The sequence below is a fragment of the Amphiura filiformis genome, chromosome 7 (genome assembly GCF_039555335.1).
Source record: "Amphiura filiformis chromosome 7, Afil_fr2py, whole genome shotgun sequence".
NCBI lineage: Eukaryota > Metazoa > Echinodermata > Ophiuroidea > Amphilepidida > Amphiuridae > Amphiura > Amphiura filiformis.
In genome coordinates this window covers 10774609-10791600 of record NC_092634.1, presented here as the reverse complement: position 1 = coordinate 10791600, position 16992 = coordinate 10774609, and the positions used below count along the sequence as shown (strand labels likewise).

Genomic DNA, 16992 nt, shown 5'->3' with positions numbered 1-16992 from the left:
TGCTGTGCATTTATTTTTTGCTACAAGGAAGATAATCGCAAACGACTTAGCAATCAAGTATTATGTGATACTGAAACAGACCTATTTGGTGAAGCTATATTCAACCCAAACATTATCCGCAATATTTTCATTTTACATGTTCGTTTACAGAATACAACAACCACATGGATGAGTCGCATCCTAATCTAGGCAAGAGAGAACGTGTGCTGTCCAATAAGTTCCGCTGTGAAGACTGCAAGAAATCATTCCGATCACGTGTCACATATGTTGATATTATTTTACATGTTCATTTACAGAATACAACAACCACATGGATGAGTTGCATCCTAACCTAGGCAAGAGAGAACGTGTGCTGTCCAATAAGTTCCGCTGTGAAGACTGCAAGAAATCATTCCGATCACCAATTCATATGGAGAGACATAAAAGGCGAGCAGCTGCTGAAGGTATGGTTTACTTGATATTTCAGGTATTTATGGGAAGGGAATAACTAGCAATCATAGGGCACCCTCATTCTGCCATGTGTCTAGTATATAGACTGCTCATGTACACGGGCAATTTGGTACCCACACGTATGTGGGGCTTATGTTATGTAAAAGAGTCCAAGAGCATAAATATTTGGTGTCAAACCACATTGCGGATGCAAATTCATTAATCCACTCTGCAGCTCCAACGCAGTAACCAATCAACTTCAAACTTGGTATGCTGACAGGATATGGTGGCCTGATGTGCTCTATAGTTTTATGTCATGTTATTTGCATATCTGAATATCAATGAGCTTATTTGCATATTTTGCTACATTTTCATTAATCCACTGCAGCTTAAACGCAATAACCAATCAACTTCAAATATTGGCCAATATCGCTACTGGCATAAATTACTATTTTATCACATTTGATAATAGTAAATTAATTGATTTCATAAATAATAAGGATCGACCAAGCATTGATGGTCGATCAAAAGATCGAACTGATTTGTTTCTATTGCCTAAATGATGATGAAAGCATACTTAAAGGATGTATTGTTTTATCTCCCTATGCAGAGCCCTTACCAAAAGGTCCAGTACAAGTGAAGTGTAAATATTGTGAGAAGAGTTTCTCAATGGAGCAGGGTTTAATGAATCACACATTACGATATCACCCTGAGCATAGGCGCTTTCAATGTACAGCCAATGACTGCATGGAATCATTTGATGAAAAAGGTAGGTGATGATGGTTGCAGAAGTGTTGAAAGCTCTGTTATGTTTTTGGAGGATATAACTAAAAGCATTAAGATATCACTCTGAGCATAGATGCTTTCAATTAAGATTTGTAAGTCGATGGATCTGAAATGAGCATGTCCACTTAAAAATATTTAGTCTTGAAAGAGGTTAGTTTTATTCTAAATATGTGTAGTTTCATATCTAGACCAATAATTTAGCAGTAGTGAGGCAAAATGTGTCCTATAATTCCTCAACAAGTTCAGAGGCAAAAGATAAACAACTCTGCTGGGGCCTTATTATCATTTTTGTTTCTAACCTGATTAAGTATTATGTCCTGCTTGAGCATCTCAATTGCATACTGCTTTGATTTCTGTATTCCATTGCACCACATCCAACCAATCAAAAGAAATCATTTGCCTTCAACAAACAGAAACAAATCCACCTGCTTGTCTCCACAAGAGTGGTTTGCACTTTCTCGGACTAGTCAGTGGGACTTGCCAACCAACCTGAAAGTATTGTTATTAATGCGATGTGTGAAAGACTTACAAAAGCTTGCGTCTTACTTACAGGACACCTTATTGAAAGTGGTGATTTTTGCCTTTTTTGTAGATGAGCGAGCGATGCATTTGGAGGAAGTCCACAAGCTTGATCCAAAACAGATCTACAAGTGTCCAGTTGATCTGTGTGACAAAGCTTACACAACCATGACAGCGCTCAACTACCATTATGAACTTCAGCATACTACTACTAGGTAAGAACTTATGGAATTGCTCATGTGTATAAAAGGTTTTGACACCTATAATAGATAGGAAATATAACTATACAGAATACTTTCATCATCACTTAATTTATTTTAGCATTGTGTATGTGTTTTGTTTGACATTTTCTGGACAGAACTTGTTAAAAAACTGCTTTTAGATCTTCGTTTAGTACATCAAAAAAAAAAGCCAACAACAAAGTCAAAACAAAATTATAGAGTTTCTATTATAACATTTGACCTATAATGGGTAATGGCTTTGACTCGAAATCACGAGGTAGCTTGTGGTCATGGGTTTGAATCCTGACAGCACTAGCATGTTGTGCAGTTGGGGAAAGTGCTTCACGTCATATGCCTCACCCAACCCAGGTGTAATGGGACCTGTTAGGGGATAATTACAATCAAAGTGCTGAGAGGAGCTGCACTAGGTTGCACCATTGTTGAATGATTTCTGATATTTATCATTGTTACCAGAATAAATATTGTTGAAGTGTGCCGGTACTACCGTAACGGTGAAGTGCAAGTTAAATCACTAAGATTTTATTATATGTATATATTTTGAATTTGACTTGTACCAGTCGACCATTTACCTGTGAACTGTGTGGCAAAGCATGGGTGAAGATTGGCAAGTTACGAGAGCATCTCAAGACACACAGTACTGAGAAGAATGAGCTATGTGATGAGTGTGGCAGAGCCTTTAAGTCCAGACCAGAACTCAAGGACCACAAAATGGAAATGCACACGGAAGGTAGGTAGCAATGGGCTAGGTGGCAATGGGCTATTCCAGTTGAAATCCATACACCCCTAAGGAATACATGACCTTAATCTCCAACACAGGGAGTGTATAATTTCAAATGGAGTCACACATTCAGGTAACCCAATTTGAAATTCACATACCCTGTTTGGAAGATTAAGGTCATGTCTTCCATAGGGGGTTATGGATTTCAACTGGAATAGCCAATAGTTCTCAATTGATCCATCCACTGTTTCAAACTTTTGATGATAGTTATTCATATGGGAAAGTGACTTATATTTTAAATCATAAATAAGGTCATTCAGAATGTTCATTTTATGATGGAAATTGTTGCAACAACAACCTGGTGTCATAAACTGGATACGAATTGTTGACTTGTAATGTAGCCGCATCTGGATGCATATTGCCATACACAAGAATATCTATTGCTTCCATAACAATTCATGGCAAGCAGTTGGTGTGTTCAAATATGTTGAGAGTATAAGTTTACAATTGTTGAGCATGACACTCTTAATAATATACTGTTGAAAGGGGATCAGTGATGTTGCATTTTGCATGAATCAAAATTCTTCTCACAAACTCATATATGATAATCAACTGATTGTTGTAAGTCACTGTGTGTAGAATGGGCATGAATTTAGGTTAGGATCTTAACGAACCAAGTTCAAGAGAATCAATTTCCCTGATTCTCACAGAATTTTAAGCTCCGAGTTACAGCTTGAGCAAAATCCATGATGTACTTTTAGCAAGTTTATTTTAATAACCAATCTTATTTTCTTCTTTTGACAGCTGGAAGGGAGAAACTGAACTGCCGTTATTGTTCAGCCACATTTAGCCGCAGAAGTTCTCGTTCCTATCATGAGAGGAGACATCGTAATGATACACCATACATATGCCCAAAGCCTGGTTGTAACAAAGGGTTTATTGCTGTCATAGACTACAAGAGGCATCTAATATTCCATACAGGTATGTGTGTGGAGGGAGGGGATTGTAAATGTATGTTAGGCATCGTAATGATACATTATATCACTACCAGCATTCAGTTGTGGCCTTGAAATCAGCTGGTTGTATTTGATGTGGAAGACCCCGAGATCTTTCCTATCTTGTGATCTGTTATTGTCTTTGTTTAAAGATTGACGTGATCTAGCAATAATAAAGTTAGATCACAGGTAAGAATTAGTTATTTTTGCATATACTAGAGATTGCTCATAGATCTATATTTGAAAACAAGTCATTTTATATTTGTATTGCATACAGGTGCCAAGTTGTATCGGTGCAGATATTGTAGTAATTGCTTCACTAGGAGTGACTACCTCAAAGGACATGAGAAGAAGCACCATGCTAAAGGAGAAATGGTAGATGTAGGACCACCCATAGAGGAGACAGTTACAATCAAGGTAACGCATCAGGCAACTCCCCTATTAAGTTTTGTAGGGGATAGCTTCAAAACCCAACCTTCTGTCCACCTGGTAGAATGGCAGTTAACTTGTGTCTGAATAATAGAACCAAGCCAAATCTGCCAGTTCTGCCATGATGCTGTTGCTTCTGCCAGGATGTCTCAACTGTGTGAGGTATCTCCTTGCCGGATTGGGCCAACTCACAGTGTCAACCAAAGTGTATAACTGGTATAAAAGAGATCATATTTAGTTAAAAACACACAAAGTCTAATTGGTCAAGCATATTGGTTAATGATCAGAAATAAAATATTTTTAATTATAATCAATATTATGACAGTTGCCATAGTGCTTAAACTGGAAACATGAATTCAAAAACATTTTCAAAAACATTTTCAAGTTTATAATGGAAGCTAAATAATGCCAGCAGTGTCACAAGCATACTTAACTTCAAACTACAGTTTTGTTTTCTTTCTCTTTCAGGTCCCATGGCCAATGGAGAAAGCTGTCAAGATTCAGGGTCAAAATGTGGTAGTTATAATAGAACCAGACCCAACATTAGCAGATGCAAGCATGGCAGCAGATGCAATAGCAGCGCTAGATGGTATGCATAGTATTGAGTCTGAGACCAGTATTCAGGTAAGACACAGTGTCAATGATGTAGTGAATGAGGAATGGGATCAAAGAGTGGTAGTTATAATAGAACCAGACCCAACATTAGTAGATGCAAGCATGGCAGCAGATGCAATAGCAGCGCTAGATGGTATGCATAGTATTGAGTCTGAGACCAGTATTCAGGTAAGACACAGTGTCAATGATGTAGTGAATGAGGGATGGGATCAAAGAGTGGTAGTTATAATAGAACCAGACCCAACATTAGCAGATGCAAGCATGGCAGCAGATGCAATAGCAGCGCTAGATGGTATGCATAGTATTGAGTCTGAGACCAGTATTCAGGTAAGACACAGTGTCAATGATGTAGTGAATGAGGAATGGGATCAAAGAGTGGTAGTTATAATAGAACCAGACCCAACACTAGCAGATGCAAGCATGGCAGCAGATGCAATAGCAGCGCTAGATGGTATGCATAGTATTGAGTCTGAGACCAGTATTCAGGTAAGGTATACAACAAGTAGGCAAGATCCGATATCGACAAGTTGTCGACAAACCAATACATCAATAAAGTCAAAATACTAAGTTCAGAGACCATGTTATGCATAATTTTTGCATCAAAATATTACCATTTACCATATGTGACACGATCTGGTCCATGAGGCCAAAGGAGGCATTTTTGAAAATTGAGTTACTATAATTATTACATTATACATACAATAGGCTATCATATACTGAAAACACCAAAGGTCTAGCGTACTAGGTTTTAATGTTATGAAGTTTTTTGATGTCTATTTTCTTATGTATTTTATAGTTTTTTTACTCCATATTTTTACCTTTATCTCAATTTCAAATCTGCTGCCTTTGGCCCCCATGGACCAGATCGTGTCACATATACCCCCATCTACGCAATTACGCATCATCAGAATATTGGAATTTATAATGGAAAGATAATCCGCACCACCTACGAATGAAATGGAAGACTGATGCAGTTATTTCATGGCAAATAATGGCGATAATAAGCATATCTTAAGCTTTTCTCTAATTTTTTTAATGATAAATTTTTGTTGACAATTGATCCATGCGGTGACAATTGGGAAAATTGCTTTGTCAAGAAGATTGTTGACAAGGCTGACAACAGCCCTAACAAAAAGTAGGGTTGGTAGCTTTTTTAAGTAGTTGAATGTGTGAATTCAAGTTAAACAAGGTTCCTTTCATTTTGAGTTAAGAGACACATGTGACATTGGTTGCACACTGTTCTTGCAGTATATCAATTGCCTATCGGGAGATCTTAATGAAGTTTATGGTCTCCTGCTGTGTAGGTGGTGTAATTGTAAATTTGACACTTGATTGCAAGCAAGCATGTAGTAAATGCTTTAGTATTCATATGCACTTCCTCGCTTTTTTTTTGCAATATGTATCACTTTTTGTATTGAGCCTGATGTTATCAACGTCAACCATATTTTGGCATGATTTCTGTAGATACCAGTGCAAGATTCCTCCGAGAGAATTTCCGATCAGCTTGTGACAGCAGTAGTGGCATCAGATGGAACAGGGGACATAATACAACAAGCTGCACAACAGGTAGGTAGAAGGACACACTTCTCATTACTGTCACAAGGGGTAGTTGCAATTCATTTACATAGTAATATGGTCTGCAATGTTGTAGTTGAGTTGAGAACACCACATTCAAGTCTGAGTCCTTAGGTTTGAGTCCGTAAGCCATATGTCTTGGATCTATGACTGATTAGGTCTTTCACTTAAAGGGTACACTTCCGAATCCCAACTGGCTGCATCTATGTCTTAGCCAAGTTCTTGAAACTAAAGACTAAAGTCCGATTCTATACTCAAGTTTTCCAACACTAATTGTGTGACCTTTAATCTTTAATCTGGCCATGATAGGACTTAGCTTTAGGATAAACTAGATGTAACGGACCTGGTGCTCTAGCATGCAGATACATTTAATATAATCTGTTGAAGGTCTTATTGATTGACCCCTGTTGGATATGACAGGGTCAAACAAATGGGTTATAATTATCTGTATATTATATTATATTCAATCCTTGCAGGCTATCCAACAGACTGCTGGTGGCACCACCCAGTTAATCCAAATACCCACAAATGCTGAACAACAAGCTATCACATGCATGGACACCTCGGCATCGGCGGCTATGCAGCAAGCCGTTGCCCAAGCAGCAATGGCCGCTGCAGCTGCAGCCTCATCCACAGTGTCAAATGTCACTACATCAGTTGCAGATACAACCCAACAGATATTCTTACAGACATCGGCATCTATGGATGGTACAGAGACAATGCTGCAGGTACAGCAGGCTGAGGAGGTGTCTTTGGAAGGAGCTACCAGTGAACAGGCAGCTATTAAAATGGTAAGGAAGCAGTGAGTTATGGGTTATTCCAGTTGAAATCCATACACCCCTATGGAAGACCATGACCTTAATCTTCCTCACAGGGATTGTGAATTTCAAATAGGGTTATCTGAATGGGTGACTCCATACGGTCGGTGATTAAGGACATGTCTTCCATGGGGAGTGTATTTCAACTGGAATAGCCGAATGTGGAACATCAGCTTTCACTAAACTTTATGAAGCTTTGTATGTCACAAAATCAGTCATAACTTTTGACACATCGTAAAATCAGTTTCTAAAATGACTTCTGATTGATACCCATTTGTAAAGTTACGTGTAGTAAAAGGGTATTCGTAACTTACGAATGGTTACTTGAGATAAGAAAGGTTCAAAGCTTAGTGAAATGGACCCCTGTTCTCCACAGCTATGGTGGATCTGGCTCTCATCACACTACCAAGAATGGTGATTCTTAATTAACCCTTACACCACTAAACCATTCAAACCAAACAGCATGAAACAACCACAAGACCATGCATCCCATGTGATCTGATTGCTTAATCCTGTTAAACTACATATAAACACAAAACCACTGGCCTGGCGACGGTATGTTGGTTGGAAGCTGAGGGGTCGTTGGTTTAAAACCACAGCAGGAAAAACAACTTTTCTCTTCATCTTCTTTTTTCCTCCCCTCCTTCCACTTTGGCAAAAAGGTTCAACCAATCTACTGAGTGTTAACTCTCAATGTTGTATACTTTGTCCTTTCAGGCTATCCAGCAGCTTGCAAGTGATGGTACACATGTGGTGCTACAACCTGCCACAGCCCAACATACAGAAATGGGAACCACCATGCAAGCCACACTACAAGGTGAAGATGGACAGACACAAATAGTCATGGTTAATTTAGCACCTGGTACCGTATTGACAGATGAAGATGGAAACGTATCCGTCACATCTGGTATGACAACAGATGGGGTAATCACAATGACAGCAGCAAATGCTGATCAGGAAGTCACTGATACCACTGATGTGGGAGAGGACAGGACTGTTGCCATAGCAATTCAGCATGGTGAGGATGTGAGTTATGTCTTGGAGGAGTCTGACAGTCAAGAGGTTGCTATAGCAGCAGCTCAAATGGAAGCAGAGACTGAACAGATGAATGCTGAGACTGAGGGTGAAATTCCCCAGCAACAAGTTGTCACAACTGAAGAGTCAGAAGTAGCCGAGGCTGTGACGACAATAGCTTATAGCGATATATCACACACACTCACTACAGTGTAAATAGCAGTACCTATTGACTTGAGGAATTATTTATTAGAATTATGTGGAAGTTTGAACAAATTTATATCGGGGAGGATTTTGTATGATAGAGAATATAAACACTACTGTGACAATCGGCTGTGAAATGTCCATGCTCTTCCATTTTCAGTTGTAAAAGTAAAGTATCTACAAAGTTATGGCCTATGGCTGCCTGTTGAGAACCCCTCATCTGGAGGGTAAAAACAGGTGTGAGAATTTTCAGGTTTAAAGGGGCCCATCCCACTTGGTTAGTTCACCAAAGAGGAACTGACTTACTTTGCTGACAGACAGAACAGAATTTACATGGATAAATATTAACCTTGACTAATTCCCTAAGGAACTTGAACCAAAAGTGGGATGGCCTGTTTAAACCTGAATTTGGTTTTCTTGTTGCCACACATTTGATTTATTTTCAGGTCATTTTTGCTGAATTTCACACGCGTGCCAGGGCTTTTTTATCCCATCAGTTGCAGATTTTTCCATGAAAGTTCATTCTCATGGTACCTGTAAAAAGGACACCATTAATATTTAGCTATGTGGTCACCATTTGTTTATTGCCCCCATTCAGCAATGGTGGCATGATTGAGTAGCTGATTGGTTACTTTTCTTTTTTTTTAATTATTTATATAAATTATTAGTTTCAAGGTTAAGTTGTTGTTATGTGATGAGGAAATTCACACCCCAGCTGGCAGAAGTGTTAAATGTCCCCTTGATAAGGGAATGTATGCTACTTTGCAATGTCATAGATCGTCTTTTGTACTTTAATTTTGAATTATTTATTTGGACACAACAAAACCTAATTCCTGTTACATTTATAAACATTTTGGTTTTTATCATTTTTTTTCATAACTTAAAATGATTGACGATTCACATGGTGTACTCAGTAAAATAATTTTATGAAGTAATAAAATTATTAGTATTATCTGCATTATTTGAAAATTATATTACAAAAGAAATTTGGCTGTTATTTTTATTGAAGAATTTTATATCATTTGATATTTATAGCTTATTTTCAGAAATAGAAAATATTCCTGTTAATTACCTGTGCAAATGCAAACAAATAACCAAAAACAATGCAGAAACTATATTATGTAATCAATCAGCTGTTTCCTTCTGGTTTAATTGCACACATAAATTCGCCTAGCCCAATTCCCAAATGTAATCGGGCTTCCTTAGCATATGATATGTGCAATAAATTAGCATTGAAATTAATCTTATTCTAACAGCATTTTAGAAACACTGGATTTTGGTGTACACTGCTGTTGTTTAAGTGGTAAAATACTTTGTATTACAAATTATATATACACAAATCCGACTGGACACATTCCTACACCTCACTGGGGGCCATAGCTTTTTTTTTACGCGACGCTAGTATCACAGGCGTGCAGCGTTTACCGCTCCCGTGACGCGGCGCAAGTGCTACGCGCTCCGATATGCTCGCAATCCAAATGAACAGAGAAGCTAGTTTGGTGCAGATGGCCTCCCAGCTATGGCCAACTTAATCCTGACCATCACTTGGCTCGTCGGATTTGTCTATAGACTCTAGCAATACTATGTCACTCAAGACTCAATCTGTCCACCAGTAGGCCTCCAGGTGGTAATTCACATTATGATACAGTGGAACCTTGTTAACACATTATGTTTTGTTGAATCCCAAGTGTGTAAAAATATTGGATCCAAAACATAATAATGATAAAATTGGATGCTTTATTCCCAATATTTAATGGTCTCGCTATGATTAATGAGTAGCGCGACCAATAAATATGGGCTCAGTCGATCCAATTTTATATCAAAATTGTCATACATTTGTACCTCTGATTTTAGTTCATGTTAGCAGGACTATGTATTAGGTCTTTAAAATATATGCTTGGGATTTGAAAAAGTATTTCGTGTTATCACAGGAATTTGGTATTAACAGATTATACGTTAACAAATTTCCACTGCAACATGTACAATAAAACAGGTGATAGGCATGATTATGGTTGTGGAATCAAACAAGAGACCTGTCCCCTTTCATCTTACAACAGCCACCAACATGGTTGTCATTTCAATCCCGGTTGGTTTATTGTACAAGGTCTATTATGTGCAGCAAGTTATTTGTATAACAGTGTGCAAGGGCATGTTCTGAAGTGCTTTATTGTAATAAAAAAAACAATGAATACACAAATTATGTTATGCTTGGTTTTTGTAAATTTACGGAAAAGCACCCAAATTATTCACGTTTGGTGCATGCATGTTAGCGTCTACCTACCGATAATGAAGGCGGAAATAGAGAAACCAGTTTGTGTCTGATGATCCTGTCAATCAAACACCCCATGGTGGATGATGTATTGTTACTTTTGCAAACCAAAAAGCAACTTTTCTAGTCTAGGCATTGTCTAAATACCTTCTTAATAAAAAGACCTAACTTTTCAGATGGCTTGTATGTTTGAAGGTGCAAAACTAACCATAGGGCAAGCGGTTGTAACCCGTCTTGGATTTTTCAATCATCACAACAAATCGGTTTGATAGGAGACAGCAGATGCAAACAAGTTTCTTTATCTCTCAACTTATTTTTTACCACATACGACCTGCTACCACAAAATTAGCGTTAAGTTGCAAGTTGGTAGTTTCAATCAAGATGCCCTGGCTACTGCATTGGGAACGTTCTTCGTGAATGGGGAACACAATGGGCCATTCACTAAGGACATACTACAGGCTAGTACAGGTGCACGGCAAACAAAGAACATCAATCATACAAGTTTTCCCAAAATGGGAGATTTTTTAGTGGAATGCGAGAACGGGCCATCCTAAAATTTGTCTCTGCACGCAATATTTGCACCCCCCTTACGTTGTAACTAGCACTATATAAAAGTGCATATAACGAGTATTTTTTTTTTGGTCAATCTGGTATTGAGGACTGAAAATCTAGTGACTAATTTTGCATATTTCTCAAAAAATAAGTACACACTGGTAAAAAAAGTTATGTATATTATAGGAGCAAGGAATCCAATTACTTCACTGAAATTTCAGTGATTCAAAGTCACTGAAATTGCAGTGTAGTTACTGGATTCCTTGTTACCAGTGTTATTATTTTTTGAGAAAAATGCAAAAATAGTCACAAATTTATCAAGGGTGTTGTACCACCTTAAATGAATCCCATTTTCAATTTAATCATGCAGACAGACAACAAAATACACTAAGCAGTCACTTATTCCTTTTTTCTTACAAATCTTTAATGAAACTCATTCAATATTTCAACTCGATTAAAAATACCAAGATGAAAACAAAAATTAGCATGTACTCAAACGCATAATTATGAGAACTTTACATTTTGCATGTTGATAGGAGTGCATTCTTTCTGAAAAAACAAAAAATGACTTTGAAAATCAAAACAAACCACTGCAATACCATACATCCCATTTTCGAGAGATTGATTCTAATCGTCAAGTTTGACTAGTACTAGCTGAAATTGGCTCATTTCACTTAATTTAGACCCTTCCAATTTGTGATATCCCAAAACAAAGGAGTCACCATTAAATTAATCACTAACTTTGAATGTCACCCTTTTTGCAAGATACTCAAGTTAAAATGCATGTGGTGATAACCCAATAAACCTTTTTAGCTTTCATTTTGTTCTACAAAAGAAAATGGCAAGTATGGTAACAAGTGCATGGAGATAGAAACAATATGCAGAGCAACATTCAAAAGGACATGTGATCAATTCTCAAGATAGTCCTTGGTACACCCTCAGGCCAAAAAAAAATGGTTTGTATGTCCTTTCCCAACCGACCCATAATCTCACAAATTTGGAAAAAAAGTTTAAACTAGAGTACATTAATGTTGACATCCTGATGTGAAAGTTGACATCCTGAAAAGTTTTTTAACCAGTTTCTTTGCACTTCAGAATAAAATGACGCAGTAGAGAAATATCCAAACTTGAATATAATTAGGCTTTTTGATTAAGCTAATTTGAGCAACATTTTGGCTATAAAAAATTTTAAATAAAAAAAAGAAACATCTGACCAACCAACCCTGTCTTCCACAGAGAGTGAAAAGACAAACCAATTTTTGTTTTTGCCTTACTGGGTATTCCCTTTTAATCCCACCCCAAAACCCACATGCAACACTGGAATCATACCAGATCTGTGGCAAATACATCTTGTACACATATGGGTCACTCCATATCAAATCAAGGAGGCGCCCCACCTGACCCCCTCAGATTTGCTTCATATTTTAGTCATATGTTGTACCTGTAAAAATATTAAAACCTGCAAATTTGAGGTCTGTAGCTCTTACGGATTTTCTGTGGCAGGCATTTAAAGTTGGAGTAGGGAGGTCTAAATTTGGACCTAAAAGTTACCCTTAAATAAATTTCATCTTTGGGAGTTTGTGCCTTCTTTATAAAAAGAAAGAGAGGTCTGAAACTTTGCATACACACTAACTGCATGCCCAATTTGTCAAAAAATAAAAAAATAAAAAAATTCTGTAATTGCGCGTTGTGTCACGGGGTCATTAAATATGCAAGAAAAATGTAATGTTTTGTAAACTGGCAAGTTTAGCCCCCAGAATTCACATTTTTTGTCAGATTAATTATTTTTTGTTGTCACCGATGCTATATATAGGATAAATACAATGCATACCCAAAAAATTGGGGTCACAACTCATTTACTTTTCGAACAGCGCCCTCACGAAGATGAAATTTATTGCAAATTCAACATTTTCAGGGGGCCCAAAGTCGATGTGGTCCACCTTCAAAATTTATAAAACATCACTTTTATATAACTACTAGTCTTAAATTACAACTTTGCTAAGTCCCAGTAATTGTATAGGTTGACTTCATATAAAATGACAAGCCCAAAGTTGACCATTTTCTTATGATTGCATGTAGTGCAAATGTGCCGAATTCGAAAGGCGTGAAAGTCAAATTGGCCACAATATTAAAAATAAATGATTAGATGAGTAGTTATTGGCCCTATTTACTTGTATTTCCATTTCGTTTTCAATATATACAGATTTTCTATGGTAGCCATTTAAAGTTGGAGTGCAGCGCCCTCACGAAGATGTTTTGTAAACTGGCAAGTTTAGCCCCCTAAATTCAAATTTTTGTCAGATTAATTATTTTTTGTTGTTGTCACCGATGCTATATATAGGATAAATACAATGCATACCCAAAAATTGGGGTCACAACTCATTTACATTTCGAACAGCGCCCACACAAAGATGAAATTTATTGCAAATTCAACATTTTCAGGGGCCCAAAGTCGATGTGGTCAACCTTCAAAATTTATAAAGCATCACTTTTATATGACTACTAGTCTTAAATTGCAACTTTGCTCAATCCCATTAATTTTATAGATTGACTTCATATAAAGCGACAAGCCTAAAGTTGACCGTTTTCTTATGATTGCATGTACTGCAAATGTGCGAATTCGGAAGGTTTAAAAGTCAAAATGGCCACAATATTGAAAATAAATGACTAGATGCATAGTTATTGGCCCTATTTACTTTTATTTCCATTTTATTTTCAATATTGGGGCCAATTTGACTTTCAAGCCTTCCGAATTCGGCACATTTTCACTACATGCAATCATAAGAAAATGGTTAACTTTGGGCTTGTCATTTTATATGAAGTCAACCTATACAATTACTGGGACTTAGCAAAGTTGTAATTTAAGACTTGTAGTTATATAAAAGTGATGTTTTATAAACTTTGAAGGTGGACCACATCGACTTTGGGCCCCTGAAAATGTTGAATGTGCAATAAATTCCATCTTCGTGAGGGCGCTGTTCGAAATGTAAATTAGTTGTGACCCCAATTGTTTTGGGTATGCATTGTATTTATCCTATATATAGCATCGGTGACAACAAAAAATAATTAATCTGACAAAAATGTGAATTTAGGGGGCTAAACTTGCCAGTTTACAAAACATTACATTTTTTTTTTCATATTTAATGAGCCCGTGACACAACACGCAATTACAGAATTTTTTTATTTTTGGACAAATTGGGCATGCAGTTAGTGTGTATGCAAAGTTTCAGACCTGTCTTTCTTTTTATAAAGAAGGCACAAACGCCCAAAGATGAAATTTATTTAAGGGGTAACTTTTGGGTCCAAATTTAGACTCCCCTCCAACTTTAAATGGCTGCCACAGAAAATCCGTAAGAGCTACAGACCTCAAATTTGCAGGTTTTAATATTTTTACAGGTACAACATATGACTAAAATATAAATCAAATCTGAGGGGGTCAGGTGGGGCGCCTCCTTGATTTGATATGGAGTGACCCAGATGGCTATGGGCAGGTTTCAAACCATGCTGCTGCACCCGATAGCGAGCGCAAGACCGAGCGTGCCAGCGGTAGAGTTAAGAGTTGATTGTCATCATCAGTACTGAGCACGTAACTAGTGCTACTCCAGCAATGCAGACTTCCAAGTCATGTGTGTGAGAATATTTACCAAAGCCAAAGTTCTTGTTTGACATATTTCAAATTAATCTCCATTACCTGGATTTCCTCAGAAGCTGATTTAACCCATTAATCTCCCAAGTTTAATTTCATCTTGCAGCTTGTGAAATTGATTATGTCAAAAAAGGTTACTGCTCAAAATGAATACACACCATAATTTTGAAAAACAAAACCACAAACCTGAAACGGTACTCTTTCAAAATTTGGACACCATTGAATTCTTTAAATTTAATATACCAAAAATTCATAATCGTTGAGGAAATCCAGGTGATCGAGTTCACATATCTTGATCAGCTGCAAGAAAAGTGATTTATAGGTGACACTGACAGGTGTCATGTTATTTGCATTTATTGCAATTTATTGTGGAAATTACCAAATCTTTTAAAATGAATACTACACTCATCAGTTTAGCAGCTTTATTTAAATTCTCATCTGCCTCAACTGTTATTTTTGATATGCTCCCATATTAAAACCACAAGACACACACCTATAAACCATTTTTCACCCTGATGTGGCAGTGATGTCTTTACACATTTTATTTGGCGCCCCTTCAAATTCCTAGTGTTCCCTCAAAGTGCGGGTGTACACACAGACACCGCACAGATGCATGTGTGGAACATTTGCTTAAACGTGTTGATGTGACTGCCACATCAGGGTGAAAAATGGTAAAGTGAACGAAATTCTTTTGAAAATGATCAAACCCATCAGTGTCACCGCAATTTTAGGTTTAGTTTTCCTTGCGTATGTTTGCCAAGTGTCACACATTGTCAAAATCTATAATACTAAATTCTTGCGACACCCACAACCAAGGGCAAGAAAAACTATACCTTTCAACTATGATATATCCAAAACTTATGCTGCCATGGTATCCAGAGACTGTGTGTCTACATCCTTTCCATCTGCGTTGGTGCAAATCTTTCAGGATACTGGTGTCGGCCAGGTTAGATGTAGACCACACCAACAAATACTTACAGTGAAGAACCGATCAGAAGTAGCCTCTCGTTGAGCATTACAATACAGTGAAAGTGGAAATTTATACACCAAATCTTTTCATGCTTTAATTACAACACCTAATTAAAGGGATGAAATCAAAACTCGACCGGCGGTTCCGTCCGGTTGCCATTGCTTAGAATAGCAACCGGACGGAACCGTCGGTCGAGTTCTGATTTCATCCCCAAGCAATTTTCGTAAAAAATTGACATTAGTTTCGTTGTCTGCAGGTGTGAACACTTTGTTTACATAAAAGGCATACAAAACTGACAGTATACAAATTTACACTTTCACTGTTACAGTAATGGCTCCAAATTTATATGAAGAGCTGTTGGGTATCTAGCCCTGAAAGTTACTGTAGTCGATATGTCTTCCTTGAAGCAATGATGTCAGTACTTGATGCTGCATTTACTTTGCACATGTACATATGCACTGCCTTTGATCAGACGGGTAAACCTGCTAGTACTTTGAATCAATGCATGTGATTTAATACTGCACCCACTGGAGCATGCACTGATGTCACTGCATCAAGGAAGCTAAATGGACTACAGCAAATGAAGGGTTCGGATACAATCACAACGTAAGTCAATCAAGAATTATTGAATTTTTCATTTGAACAGTGCACTTCAAGAAGCATTTTGAATAACATTTGCTTCATTAAGTTTGCATAGCAAACAACTAAAAGCCAATTCAAGTACTGGACTGTCTCTTAAGTTATATTGTATTTTGTATCTGAACTCTTTTTAAACATCAAAATTGTCAATATTTATGGAAAGACTGTTTCAATACAGTTTCTCCATACATCCAAAACAGATATTACAGGCTTGTGCCCTATCATACAAGCAGTCACAGCGATCAAGAGCCAATCCCTGTAGTGATTTTGGGAATGCTAACATTGATTTGGTTGTTGCTAGCGACTATTATTTGCATCACATGCAATGTGACTTGCATTCATCGCTAGCGATTTCTGATTGATATTGCTAGTTACTTTTCCGATAATTTCATAAAGTGAGCGACACAAAATATGTCACCAACGACGCCCACTCATTGTGACTACTTGAGTATGATACGACCACTAGAACCAGATCAGTAAAGGTAAATAAAAAATTGAAGATTTGAGAAAGTTGGATTTAAAAATTTGAATCTTCATGAATCATTTTCCAAAACGGACAGTGCCATTTCTGG

General features: G+C 37.3%; 1 protein-coding gene across 1 annotated transcript in view; it reads left to right on the top strand.

Moving 5' to 3' along the window:
• The window catches only part of LOC140157624 (uncharacterized), a 31442-nt gene extending 20882 nt beyond the window's left edge, over positions 1 to 10560 (top strand). Inside the window, exons 7-16 of the mRNA XM_072180862.1 lie at positions 297 to 443; positions 1040 to 1198; positions 1808 to 1949; positions 2534 to 2703; positions 3499 to 3675; positions 3967 to 4106; positions 4587 to 5219; positions 6198 to 6299; positions 6785 to 7099; positions 7844 to 10560. Of these exons, the coding sequence (XP_072036963.1) occupies positions 297 to 443; positions 1040 to 1198; positions 1808 to 1949; positions 2534 to 2703; positions 3499 to 3675; positions 3967 to 4106; positions 4587 to 5219; positions 6198 to 6299; positions 6785 to 7099; positions 7844 to 8356 (2498 nt within the window). The 3' untranslated portion in view covers positions 8357 to 10560. The remainder of the gene's footprint in view (positions 1 to 296; positions 444 to 1039; positions 1199 to 1807; positions 1950 to 2533; positions 2704 to 3498; positions 3676 to 3966; positions 4107 to 4586; positions 5220 to 6197; positions 6300 to 6784; positions 7100 to 7843) is intronic.
• Positions 10561 to 16992: the final 6432 nt, after the last annotated feature.